Source organism: Cyanistes caeruleus, chromosome 2 (genome assembly GCF_971803275.1).
Source record: "Cyanistes caeruleus chromosome 2, bCyaCae1.hap1.1, whole genome shotgun sequence".
NCBI classification, from domain to species: domain Eukaryota; kingdom Metazoa; phylum Chordata; class Aves; order Passeriformes; family Paridae; genus Cyanistes; species Cyanistes caeruleus.
Window position 1 is genome coordinate 1,630,074 of NC_141702.1, and position 14,092 is coordinate 1,644,165.

Here is a 14,092-nt window from a genome sequence, read left to right on the forward strand (position 1 = left end):
ATGGGGGCGGGAATGATGGGAATGGGGGCGGGAATGATGACGGAATAACGGGAATGGGGGCGGGAATGATGGGAATGGGGGCGGGAACAACGGCGGCGGGAGCGAACGAGGAGGGGGAGGGGGTGTTGAATAATGGTGTAATAGTGGGGGAGTGGTGGGGTAAAATGGGTTAATAGTGGGCTAATAATGGGGTAATAGTGGGGTGATAATGGGGTGATAATGGGGTAATAGTGGGGTAGTGATGGTGTAATAATGGGTTAATAATGAGGTGATAATGGGTTAATAACGGGTTAATAATGTGGTGATAATGGGTTAATAATTGGTTAATAATGGGGTAAAATGGGTTAATAACAGGTTACTAATGGGGTAAAAATGGGCTAATAATGGGTTAATAATGGGCTGATAAAGGGGTAATAGTGGGTTAATAATGGGTTAATAATGGGCTGATAGTGGGGTGACAGTGGGTTAATAATGGGTTAATAATGGGGTGATAATGGGTTTATAATGGGGTGATAATGGGTTAATAATGGGGTGATAATGGGTTAATAATGGGGTGATAATGGGTTAATAATGGGGTAATAGTGGGGTAATGGTGGGGTAATAGTGTGGTGGTAATGGGGTAATGATGGGGTAATAATGATGTAATAGCAGGGTGGTAATGGGGTAATAGTGGGGTGTGGATGTGGTGATAATGAGTTAATAATGGGGTGATAATGGCACAATAATGGGTTAATAATGGGGTAATAGGGGGCAATAATGGGTTAATAATGGGGTGATAATGGGTTGATAATGGGGTGACAGTGGGGTAATAATGGGGTAATAGCGGGGTGGTAATAAGGCGGTAATGGGGTAATAATCCATTAATGGTGTGGTGATAATAGGGTAATAATGGGTTAGTGATGGGGTAATAATGGGGTAATGGTGGGGTGTTAATGGGGCAATAATGGGGTAATAATGGGGCGATAGTGGGGTAATAGTGGGGTAATAATGGGGTAATAGTGGACTGATAATGGGGTGATAAAGGGGTGATAATGGGGTAATAAGGGGTTAATAATGGGTTAATAATGGGGTAATTATGGGTTAATGGGTTAATAATGGGGTGATAATGGGGTGATAATGGGTTAATAATGGGGTAATAATGGGGTGATAATGGGGTAATGATGGGGTAATAGTGGGGTGATAATGGGGTTATTGGGTAATGGGGTAATAACAGGATAACAGGAATATGGGATAATGGAATAATGGGATAATGGGAAGGAGCAAGAAAAGGAAAGGAAAGAACAGGAAAAGGAAAAGGGAAGGAAGAAGAAGGAGAAGGAGAAGGAGAAGGAGAAGGAAAAGGAAAAGGAAAAGGAAAAGGAAAAGGAAAAGGAGAAGGAGAAGGAAAAGGAAAAGGAAAAGGAGAAGGAGAAGGAGAAGGAGAAGGAGAAGGAGAAGGAGAAGGAGAAGGAGAAGGAGAAGGAGAAGGAGCCCCTTGCCATCCACTCACGTGCCGGGAGAAGTAGTAGAAGCTGAGCATCACCACGAAGATCATGGCGGTCATGGAATACTTGGAGGGCACCAGCACGGACCTGCCGGCCAGCAGGGCACATTCCCGAGGGATTATCCCACGGAATTCCGGCCCCGGCCCCCGTCCCTCCCCGCCCCCGTCCCTTACGAGCCGTGCTGGCCGCGCCGCCGGTCGTACTGCTCCAGGATGGGCTCCCAGGCCGAGAAGTTGAGGGCGCCGGTGGCGGCGGTGATGGAGACCATGAGGCTCAGCTTGACCATGTGGCTGACCTGGACCAGCATGACGGTGGCCACCAGGGCCAGCAGGGCGATGTGGCTGTAGCACTGGGGCTGCTCGGCGCAGCCGCCGGAACCGGCCGGCCACGAGGTGCCGTTGGTCAGCGGCCAGCGGTGGCGGAGGCAGCCCAGCTGGGGACACGAGGGTGGGGTCAGAGAGGGGACACGGTGGCCACCAGAGGGGTGGAGATGGCCTATCCCACCCTCCACGGTGGCCCCGATGTCCCGTTGGCCACCGTGCCATGGTGCTCATGGTGGCCCAGCTGGGGACACGAGGGTGGGGTCAGAGAGGGGACACGGTGGCCACCAGGGGGATGGAGATGGCATATTTGGCTTCCTCCTCATAGCCACCACCCCATGGTGGCCCTGGTGTCCCATTGGCCACCACACCAAGGTCCTCATGGTGGCCCAGCTGGGGACACAGGGAGACGGGGTCAGAGTGGGGTCATGGTGGCCACGAGGGGGATGGAGATGCCATATTTGGGCTGTTCCTAAAAGCCACCACCCCATGGTGGCCCCAATGTCCCATTGAGCACCACACTGGTCCCCATGGTGGCCCAGCTGGGGACACAAGGGTGGGGTCAGAGAGGGGACACGGTGGCCACCAGGGGGGTGGAGATGGCCTATCCCATCCTCCATGGTGGTCCCGATGTCCCGTTGGCCACCGTGCCATGGTGCTCATGGTGGCCCAGCTGGGGACACAGGGAGACGGGGTCAGAGTGGGGTCATGGTGGCCACGAGGGGGATGGAGATGCCATATTTGGGCTGTTCCTAAAAGCCACCACCCCATGGTGGCCCCAATGTCCCATTGAGCACCACACTGGTCCCCATGGTGGCCCAGCTGGGGACACAAGGGTGGGGTCAGAGAGGGGACACGGTGGCCACCAGGGGGGTGGAGATGGCCTATCCCATCCTCCATGGTGGTCCCGATGTCCCGTTGGCCACCGTGCCATGGTGCTCATGGTGGCCCAGCTGGGGACACAAGGGTGGGGTCAGAGAGGGGACACGGTGGCCACCAGGGGGGTGGAGATGGCCTATCCCACCCTCCATGGTGGCCCCGATGTCCTGTTGTGGTCCCCATGGCAGCTGAGCTGGGGACATGGTGGCCACCATGGCCAGCAGTGTGATGGAGATGCCATATTTGAGCTGGCCACCACCCCACAGTGGTCCTGATGTCCCATTGGCCACCACCCTGTTGTCCCCATGGCAGCTGAGCTGAGACAGGGTGGCCACAATGGCCACCAGCATGATGGAGATGCCATATTTGGGATATTCCTAAAAGCCACCACCCCACAGTGGCCTCAATGTCCTGTTGTGGTCCCCATGGCAGCTGAGCTGGGGACACGGTGGCCACCATGGCTACCAGCATGATGGAGATGCCATATTTGGCTTCCTCCTCATAGCCACCACCCCATGGTGGCCCTGATGTCCCCATTAGCCACCACACTGTGGTCCTCATGGTGGCCCAGCTGGGGACACAACGATGCCATCAGCATGGGGACATGGTGGCCACCATGGCCACCATGGCCACCATGGCCACCAGCATGATGGAGCTGCCAAATTTGGGCTGTTCCTAAAAGCCACCACCCACACCATGGTGGCCCTGACGTCCTCTTGGCCAGCACACAGAGGTCCTCAGGGACATGGTGGCCACCAGGGGGATGGAGATGGCATATCCCACCCCCCATGGTGGCCCCAATGTCCTGTTGTGGTCCCCATGGTGGTCCAGGTGGGGACATGGTGGCCACCATGGCCACCAGCATGATGGAGATGCCATATTTGGGCTGTTCCTAACAGCCACCCCCCCATGGTGTCCCCGATGTCCCTTTGGCCACCACCCCGATGTCCCTTTGGCCAGCAGCCCGTGGTCCCCGCGCGTCTCCTCACCCACCATGTCCACCACGTCGGCGGCGGTGACGATGGCGATGGCCGCCATGGCCCAGGCGTTGCGCGCCCAGCGCGTCCGGTCGATCCAGGTGGAGAAGGCCACCAACTTCCTGGGGAAAGCCTGCGGTGACACCAGCACAGCGGGGACCGTCACCCGCGGCCTGGGTGTCCCCGAGGAGCGCCCGGGATGTCCCCAGGGCGCATCCGGGATGTCCCCAGGGCACCTCAGGGATGTCCCCAGGGCACATCCAGGATGGGGTGACACCATGTCACCTCAGGGCTGTCCCCGTGTCACCTCGGGGCTGACCCTGTGTCACCTCCGGGATGTCCCCAAGTCACCTCAGGGCTGTCCCCAGGACACCTTGGGGATGTTCCCAGGTCACCTCAGGGATGTCCCCAGGTCACCTTTGGGATGTCCCCATGTCCCCTCGGGGCTGTCCCCGTGTCCCCTCAGGGCTGTCCCCATGTCCCCTTGGTGCTGTCCCCATGTCCCCTCGGGGATGTCCCCGTGTCCCCTCAGGGCTGTCCCTGTGTCACCCCCAGGATATCCCCATGTCCCCTTGGTGCTGTGCCCATGTCCCCTCGGTGCTGTCCCCGTGTCCCCACCAGGATGTCCCCGTGTCCCCTTGGTGCTGTCCCCATGTCCCCTCGGTGCTGTCCCCGTGTCCCCTCGGGGCTGTCCCCGTGTCCCCTTGGTGCTGTCCCTGTGTCCCCTCGGTGCTGTCCCCGTGTCCCCTCGGGGCTGTCCCCGTGTCCCCTCAGGGCTGTCCCCGTGTCCCCTCGGTGCTGTCCCCACCAGGATGTCCCCGTGTCCCCTCAGGGCTGTCCCCCGTGTCCCCTCAGGGCTGTCCCCCATGTCCCTTCAGGGCTGTCCCCGTGTCCCCTCGGGGCTGTCCCCCATGTCCCCTCGGGGCTGTCCCCGTGTCCCCTCGGGGCTGTCCCCCATGTCCCCTCGGGGCTGTCCCCCATGTCCCCTCGGGGCTGTCCCCGTGTCCCCTCGGAGCTGTCCCCAGCAGGATGTCCCCGTGTCCCCTCGGTGCTGTCCCCACCCGTGTCTCACCCGCGGGAAGACGGCGGCCAGGGAGCAGAGGGTGAGCACCAGCAGCAGCACCTCGCCCACCACCAAGGTCACGTAGTTGGTCACCAACCTGCCCGCAGAAACGCCCGGCGGTGACAACCCGCTGCCACCACCCCGTCCCCAGCTGTCCCCCGGCTGTCCCCCAGCTGTCCCCCAGCTGTCCCCAGGCCCACCAGGGGTCGATGACGGCCTCCACCAGGGCGGTGAAGAGCAGGACGACGCAGGAGCAGCTGAAGGCGGCGCCGCTCTGCTTCTCCTTCTCCACCGAGTAGCGCGTCTCCATCTCGGGGTCGGTGAAGCGCATGGACAGCCGGAAGGTGCTCTTGCCCTTCAGCCTGCCGGGGCGCAGCTCCGTCGGAATTCCGGGGAATTCCCGGGAATTCCTGGGAATTCTTCCCGGGAAGGGGAAGGGCGCTCACGCCTGGATGGACTCGCGCTCCAGCAGGGCCTCGTTGAGGAGCTGGTTGAGCTCCTGCTCGTTCTGCGCCGCCCCCGCCACGCGCTCGGCCAGGTCCCGCAGCCGCAGCCGGCGCCGCGGGTTGGGGAAGGACGGGTTCTCCACCTGCGGTGACAGCGTGGGGACACCGTGGGGACATGGTGGGGACACCGTGGGGACACCGCGGGTTGGGGAAGGACGGGTTCTCCACCTGCGGTGACAGCGTGGGGACACCGTGGGGACAGCGTGGGGACACCGTGGGGTCATGGTGGGGACACCGCGGGTTGGGGAAGGACGGGTTCTCCACCTGCGGTGACAGCGTGGGGACATGGTGGGGACATGGTGGGGACACCGTGGGTTGGGGAAGGACGGGTTCTCCACCTGCGGTGACAGTGTGGGTACAGCGTGGGGACACCGTGGGGACACGGTGGGGACACCGTGGGGACACCGCGGGTTGGGGAAGGACGGGTTCTCCACCTGCGGTGACAGCGTGGGGACAGCGTGGGGACACCGTGGGGACACCGTGGGGACACCGTGGGTTGGGGAAGGACGGGTTCTCCACCTGCGGTGACAGTGTGGGTACAGCGTGGGGACACCGTGGGGACATGGTGGGGACAGCGTGGGGACACGGTGGGGACACCGTGGGTTGGGGAAGGACGGGTTCTCCACCTGCGGTGACAGCGTGGGGACACCGTGGGGACAGCGTGGGGACACCGCGGGTTGGGGAAGGACGGGTTCTCCACCTGCGGTGACAGCGTGGGGACAGCGTGGGGACACCGTGGGGACACCGTGGGGACATGGTGGGGACAGTGCGGGGATATCGTGGGGACACCGTGGGGACACCGCGGGTTGGGGAAGGACGGGTTCTCCACCTGCGGTGACAGCGTGGGGACACCGTGGGGACATGGTGGGGACACTGTGGGGACACTGTGGGGACATCATGGGGACACCGTGGGGACACCGTGGGTTGGGGAAGGACGGGTTCTCCACCTGCGGTGACAGCGTGGGGACACTGCGGGTGGGGACATCGTGGGTGGGGACATCAGGGGGAGTGGGGACATGGTGGGGACGCGGTGGGGACACGGTGGGGACATCATGGGGACATGGTGGATGGGGACACCGTGGGGACATGGTGGGGTGGCCAGGGGAGCGGGAATTCTGGGAAGGGGCGTTACCTCTCCATCCTCATCCTCGAGCTCCAGGGAGTTCCTGCGGGCGGCCTCGGGGTCCTCGGGGTCCTGGGGATTCCCGGGATTCCCGGGATTCCCGGGATTCTCCGGACGCTCCGGGCTGAGGCTCCCGTTGCGCTCGGTGGCCGTCAGCGGTGGAGGGGACACGCCGTGGGACGAGGTCAGGGACAGCTTCTGTGGGGGACACGGTGACAGGGGTGTCCCCGGTGCCACCATCAGGGGTGTCCCCATGACAGCAGTGCCACCATCAGGGGTGTCCCCAGTGCCACCACCGGGCTGTCCCCAGTGCCACCCAATGCCCCTAATTGTCCCCAGTGTCCCCAATGTCCCCACTGTCCCCGCTGTCCCCATGTCCCCGCTCACCACGCCGTTGATGCCGTGCCTCAGCTCCCCAATGTCCCAAATGTCCCCAGACCCCCCGATGTCCCCAGACCCCCCAATGTCCCCAATGTCCCCAGTGTCCCCAATGTCTCCAACGTCCCCTCTGTCCCCAGAGTCCCCAGTCCCCCCAGTGTCCCCAGTGTCCCCAGTGTCCCCATGGCACTGCTCACCACCCCGTTGGCGCCGTGCCTCAAGCCCCCAGTGCCCCCAATGTCCCCGCTGTCCCCAGTGTCCCCTGTCCCCACGGCACCTCTCACCACGTCACCACGCCGTTGACGCCGTGCCTCAGCTCCCCAATGTCCCCAGTGTCCCCAGTGTCCCCAGACCCCCCGCTGTCCCCGCTGTCCCCGTGTCCCCACTCACCATGCCATTGACACTGTGCCTCAGCTCCCCAATGTCCCCACACCCCACAATGTCCCCAATGTCCCCCGTGTCCCCACTGTCCCCGTGTCCCCGCTCACCACGCCGTTGACGCCGTGCCTCAGCTCCCCAATGTCCCCAGTGTCCCCAGTGTCCCCAGACCCCCCACTGTCCCTGTGTCCCCGTGTCCCTGCTCACCCTACCGTTGACGCCGTGCCTCAGCTCCCCAGTGTCCCCAGACCCCACAATGTCCCCCATGTCCCCAGTGTCCCCGCTGTCCCCGTGTCCCCGTGTCCCTGCTCACCACGCCGTTGACGCCGTGCCTCAGCTCCCCAATGTCCCCAGACCCCACAATGTCCCCCATGTCCCCACTGTCCCCGCTGTCCCCGTGTCCCCGCTCACCACGCCGTTGACGCCGTGCCTCAGGTCCCCAGTGTCCCCAGTGTCCCCAGACCCCCCACTGTCCCTGTGTCCCCGTGTCCCTGCTCACCCTACCGTTGACGCTGTGCCTCAGCTCCCCAATGTCCCCAGACCCCACAATGTCCCCAATGTCCCCACTGTCCCCGTGTCCCCGTGTCCCCGTGTCCCCGCTCACCACGCCGTTGACGCCGTGCCTCAGCTCCCCAGTGTCCCCAGACCCCACAATGTCCCCAATGTCCCCAGACCCCCCAGTGTCCTGGCTGTCCCCATGTCCCCGCTCACCACGCCGTTGACGCCGTGCCTCAGGTCCCCAATGTCCCCAGACCCCCCGCTGTCCCCAGTGTCCCCGCTGTCCCCATGTCCCCGCTCACCACGCCGTTGACGCCGTGCCTCAGGCCGTGCCGCGGCACCACCACCAGGTAGGTGACGATGCCCTTGTCCCTCAGGTACTCGCAGCGGGAGCCGCCCTCGCCCGGCTCCACCTCGAACTCGCCCTTCAGGCAATCCACCGTGCTCTGCGAGATGTGCACCCGCCTGCCGCCGACGCCGGCGTCACCACGGCGGCCGTGTCACCCCAGAGGTGTCCCCATCGCGGCGTCACCGCCTTGACGTCTCCACCACGACGTTCCCACCATGGCGTCCCCACCACACCGTCCCCACCGCGGTGTCACCCCAGCGGCGTCCCCACCGTGACGTCCCCACCGCAGCGTCCCCACCATGGTGTCCCCACCTGGTCCCCACCACACTGTCACTGCGGTGTCCCCACCGTGCCATCCCCACCGTGACGTCCCCACCGTGACGTCCCCATAGCGATGTCCCCACTGTGCTGTCCCCACCTTGACGTCCCCACCTCAATGTCCCCACCGCACTGTCCCCACCGCGACGTCCCCACCGTGATGTCCCCACCTCGACGTCCCCACCTCAATGCCCCCACCTCAATGTCCCCACCGCGACGTCCCCACCGCGATGTCCCCACCGTGACGTCCCCACCGCAACGTCCCCACCGTGACGTCCCCACTGCAACATCCTCACCTTGATGTCCCCACCGCAACCTCCCCACCTCGATGTCCCCACCGCAACCTCCCCACCATGACGTCCCCACCTCGATGTCCCCACCGCAACGTCCCCACTGCAATGTCCCCACCGCGACGTCCCCACCGCGATGTCCCCACAGCGACATCCCCACTGCGGTGTCACCATGACATCCCCACCACAGCCTCCCCACCTCAGTGGCGTCCCCACCGTGCTGTCCCCACCACGGTGTCCCCACCGTAGCATCCCCACCATGCTGTCCCCACCGTGCCATCCCCATCACGCCATCCCCACCACGATGTCCCCACCACGACATCCCCATCGTGCTGTCCCCACCATGACGTCCTCACCACGACATCCCCACCGCGATGTCCCCACCGCAACATCCCCACCGTGACATCCCCATAGCAATGACCCCACCATGACGTCCCCACCATGATGTCCACACCGCACTGTCCCCACCACAATGTCCCCACCATGATGTCCCCACCGCGCCATCCCCACCTCGACGTCCCCACCATGATGTCCCCACCGCAACGTCCCCACTGCAGTGTCACCATGACATCCCCACCACAGCCTCCCCACCACAGCCTCCCCACCTCAACGTCCCCACCTCGATGTCCCCACTGCACCATCCCCACCGCGCCGTCCCAACCTCAGTGTCCCCACCTCGACGTCTCCACCATGACCTCCCCACCACGATGTCCCCATTGTGCTATCCCCACCATGCTGTCCCCACCGCAACGTCCCCACCACGACATCCCCATCGCGACGTCCCCACCTCGACGTCCCTACCGCGCCATCCCCACCACAGCATCTTCACCTCAGCGGCGTCCCCACCGTCCTGTCCCCACCGCGATGTCCCCACCATGACACCCCCATTGCTCTGTCCCCACCATGACATCCCCACCACAACGTCCCCACCGCGACATCCCCATCGCGCTGTCCCCACTGCGGTGTCCCCACCGTGCTGTCCCCACCGCGATGTCCCCACCATGACACCCCCATTGCGCTGTCCCCACCATGACGTCCCCACCACAACGTCCCCACCACGACATCCCCATCGCGCTGTCCCCACCGCGCTGTCCCCACTGCAGTGTCCCCACCGTGCTGTCCCCACCGCGATGTCCCCACCATGACACCCCCATTGTGCTGTCCCCACCATGACATCCCCACCACAACGTCCCCACCACGACATCCCCATCGCGCTGTCCCCACGGCGCCGTCCCCACTGCAATGTCCCCACCATGACGTCCCCACCACAACGTCCCCACCACGACATCCCCACCGCGCTGTCCCCACGGCGCTGTCCCCACTGCGGTGTCCCCACCGTCCTGTCCCCACCGCGATGTCCCCACCATGACACCCCCATCGCACTGTCCCCACGGCGCCGTCCCCACTGTGGTGTCCCCACCGTGCTGTCCCCACCGCGATGTCCCCACCATGACACCCCCATTGCGCTGTCCCCACCATGACGTCCCCACCACAACGTCCCCACCGCGACATCCCCATCGCGCTGTCCCCACCATGACCTCTCCACCATGATGTCCCCACGGCGCCATCCCCACCGCGGTGTCCCCATGGAGCCGTCCCCACCGCGGTGTCCCCACGGCGCCGTCCCCACCGCGGCGTCCCCATGGCGCCGTCCCGGCAGCGGCGGCGGGCGAGGCTCACCCGGGAATTCCGCCCGCCTCCATCTTGTTGGCCACGGTGACGTCGGTGGACCAGACGTCGAACTGCCAGCGCTTCTGTCCCAGCACGCCGCCCAGCACGGCGCCGCTGTGCACCCCGACGCGCATGTCCACCGCCGTGCGCGTCTGCTCCCGCACCGAGCTGCCGCCGGAGAGACGGAACGGGAATGGGGACGGGAACGGGAACGGGAATGGGAACGGGAATGGGGAATGGGAATGGGAATGGGGAATGGGAATGGGAATGGGGAATGGGAATGGGGAATGGGGAATGGGGAATGGGAATGGGAATGGGGAATGGGAATGGGAATGGGGAATGGGAATGGGGAATGGGGAATGGGAATGGGAATGGGGAACAGGAATGGGAACGGGAATGGGGAATGGGGAATGGGGAATGGGAATGGGGAATGGGAATGGGAATGGGAATGGGGAATGGGAATGGGAATGGGAATGGGGAATGGGAATGGGGAATGGGAATGGGAATGGGGAATGGGAATGAGGAATGGGGAATGGGGAATGGGAATGGGAATGGGAACGGGGACGGTAACAGGAATGGGGAATGGGAATGGGGAATGGGAATGGGGAATGGGAATGGGGAATGGGGAATGGGAATGGGAATGGGGAATGGGAATGGGGAATGGGGAATGGGAATGGGGAATGGGGAATGGGAATGGGAATGGGGAACGGGAATGGGGAATGGGAATGGGGAATGGGGAATGGGGAATGGGAATGGGAATGGGAATGGGGAATGGGAATGGGAATGGGAATGGGGAATGGGAATGGGGAATGGGAATGGGAATGGGGAATGGGAATGGGGAATGGGGAATGGGGAATGGGAATGGGAATGGGAACGGGGACGGTAACAGGAATGGGGAATGGGAATGGGGAATGGGAATGGGGAATGGGGAATGGGGAATGGGGAATGGGGAATGGGGAATAGGAATGGGGAATGGGAATGGGAATGGGAATGGGGAATGGGGAATGGGAATGGGGAATGGGAATGGGAATGGGAATGGGAATGGGAATGGGAATGGGAATGGGGAATGGGAATGGGAATGGGGAATGGGAATGGGAATGGGGAATGGGGAATGGGGAATGGGAATGGGAATGGGAATGGGGAATGGGAATGGGGAATGGGGAATGGGGAATGGGAATGGGAATGGGAATGGGAATGGGAATGGGGAATGGGAATGGGAATGGGGAATGGGGAACGGGAATGGGGAATGGGAATGGGAATGGGGAATGGGGAATGGGGAATGGGGAATGGGGAATGGGAATGGGAATGGGAATGGGGAATGGGAATGGGGAATGGGGAATGGGAATGGGAATGGGAATGGGGAATGGGAATGGGAATGGGGAATGGGAATGGGGAATGGGGAATGGGAATGGGAATGGGGAATGGGAATGGGAACGGGAATGGGGAATGGGAATGGGAATGGGGAATGGGAATGGGAATGGGGAATGGGAATGGGAATGGGAACGGGAATGGGAATGGGAACGGGAATGGGAACGGGAATGGGAATGGGGAATGGGAATGGGAATGGGGAATGGGAATGGGAATGGGGAATGGGGAATGGGGAATGGGAATGGGAATGGGAATGGGGAATGGGAATGGGGAATGGGAATGGGAATGGGAATGGGGAATGGGAATGGGAACGGGAATGGGGAATGGGAATGGGAATGGGGAATGGGAATGGGAATGGGGAATGGGAATGGGAATGGGAACGGGAATGGGAATGGGAACGGGAATGGGAACGGGAATGGGAATGGGGAATGGGAATGGGAATGGGGAATGGGAATGGGAATGGGGAATGGGAATGGGGAATGGGGAATGGGAATGGGAATGGGAATGGCGAACAGGAATGGGAATGGGAATGGGAATGGGGAATGGGGAATGGGGAATGGGGAATGGGAATGGGAATGGGGAATGGGAATGGGGAATGGGAATGGGAATGGGAATGGGGAATGGGAATGGGGAATGGGAATGGGGAATGGGGAATGGGAATGGGGAATGGGAATGGGGAATGGGGAATGGGAATGGGGAATGGGGAATGGGAATGGGAATGGGAATGGGGAATGGGCACAGGGAAGTGGGAACAGGCATGGAATGGGCACGGGGAATTGGGAATGGCTGCTGGAATGGCCATGGGGAAGCGGGAGTGGGTGCGGAAATGGGCACAGGGAGGTGGGAATGGGCACGGGAATGGCCACAGGAATGCAGGAATGGGCACGGGGAAGTGGGAATGGCCAGATGGAAGTGGGAATGGGCACAGGAATGGTCATGGGGAATGGGTGCGGGGAAGTGGGAACGGGCACGGGAATGGGCGTGAGGAAACGGGAATGGGGAAGTGGGAGTGGGCAAGGGAATGGCCACAGGGAAGTGGGAATGGCCGTGGGGAATATCCATGGGGAATGTCCGTAGGGAATGAGGAATGTCGACAGGAAATGGGGATATCCATGGGGAATGTCCGTAGGGAATGAGGAATGTCGACAGGAAATGGGGATATCCATGGGGAATGTCCCTAGGGAATGAGGAATGTCGACAGGAAATGGGGATATCCATGGGGAATGTCCGTGGGGAATGAGGAATGTCGACAGGAAATGGGGATATCCATGGGGAATGGCCGTGGGGAATGAGGAATGTCGACAGGGAATGGGGATATCCATGGGGAATGAGGAATGTCGACAGGGAATGGGGAATATCCATGGGGAATGTCCGTGGGGAATGAGGAATGTCGACAGTGAATGGGGATATCCATGGGGAAAATCCGTGGGGAATGAGGAATGTCGACAGGAAATGGGGATATCCATGGGGAATGGCCGTGGGGAATGAGGAATGTCGACAGGGAATGGGGAATATCCATGGGGAATGAGGAATGTCGACAGGGAATGGGGAATATCCATGGGGAATGAGGAATGTCGACAGGGAATGGGGAATATCCATGGGGAATGGCCATGGGGATTGAGGAATGTCGACAGGAAATGGGGATATCCATGGGGAATGTCCGTGGGGAATGAGGAATGTCGACAGGGAATGGGGATATCCATGGGGAATGTCCGTGGGGAATGAGGAATGTCGACAGGGAATGGGGATATCCATGGGGAATGTCCGTGGGGAATGAGGAATGTCGACAGGGAATGGGGATATCCATGGGGAATGGCCATGGGGATCGGGGAGTGCTGGTACGGAACGCGGAGTATCCGTGGGGAACGCGGACAAAGCCCCGGGAATGCGGCCGCTCTCCGGCCTCTGTCGGCAGCAGCCATCACCCATTCCCATCCCATTCCCATTCCCACCCCCATTATTCCCATTCCCATTCCCTTCCCCATTATTCCCATTCCCATTCCCTTCCCCATTATTCCCATTCCCATTCCCTTCCCCATTATTCCCATTCCCATTATTCCCACTATTCCCATTCCCATCCCCATTCCCATTTTTCCCATCCCCATTCCCAATACTACCATTCCCATTATTCCCACTATTTCCATCATCATTCCCATTCCCATTATCCCATTATCCCATTATCCCATTATCCCATTATCCCATTATCCCATTATCCCATTATCCCATTATCCCATTATCCCATTCCAATTCTCATCCCATTCCCATTCGAATTCCATTCCCATTCCCATTCCCATCCCCCTTATTCCCATCCCATTATTCCCATTACTCCCATTATTTCCACCCCCATTCCCATTCCCATCCTATCCCCATTATCCCATTATCCCATTCCCATCACATTGCCATCTTATCCCAATTCCGATTCCTGATTCTGATTCCAATTCCTGTTCCCATCCCCATCCCCATCCCCATTATCCCATTCCCATTAATCCC

General features: G+C 61.1%; 1 protein-coding gene across 5 annotated transcripts in view; it reads right to left on the reverse strand.

Moving 5' to 3' along the window:
* The window catches only part of ADCY3 (adenylate cyclase 3), a 50,130-nt gene that overhangs the window by 15,467 nt on the left and 20,571 nt on the right, over positions 1-14,092 (reverse strand). For 4 of the 5 annotated variants that reach the window (XM_086875399.1, XM_086875398.1, XM_086875400.1 and 1 more), the window contains 9 exons: positions 10,244-10,402; positions 7,909-8,071; positions 6,362-6,550; positions 5,170-5,312; positions 4,924-5,085; positions 4,733-4,820; positions 3,677-3,793; positions 1,658-1,917; positions 1,490-1,571 (listed from right to left, as the gene is read on the reverse strand). In XM_086875399.1, the coding sequence (XP_086731525.1) occupies positions 1,490-1,571; positions 1,658-1,917; positions 3,677-3,793; positions 4,733-4,820; positions 4,924-5,085; positions 5,170-5,312; positions 6,362-6,550; positions 7,909-8,071; positions 10,244-10,402 (1,363 nt within the window). Of the gene's footprint in view, positions 1-248; positions 1,004-1,489; positions 1,572-1,657; positions 1,918-3,676; positions 3,794-4,732; positions 4,821-4,923; positions 5,086-5,169; positions 5,313-6,361; positions 6,551-7,908; positions 8,072-10,243; positions 10,403-14,092 lie in introns of those variants that run through there. The other variant, XM_086875401.1, reaches the window with a different exon arrangement.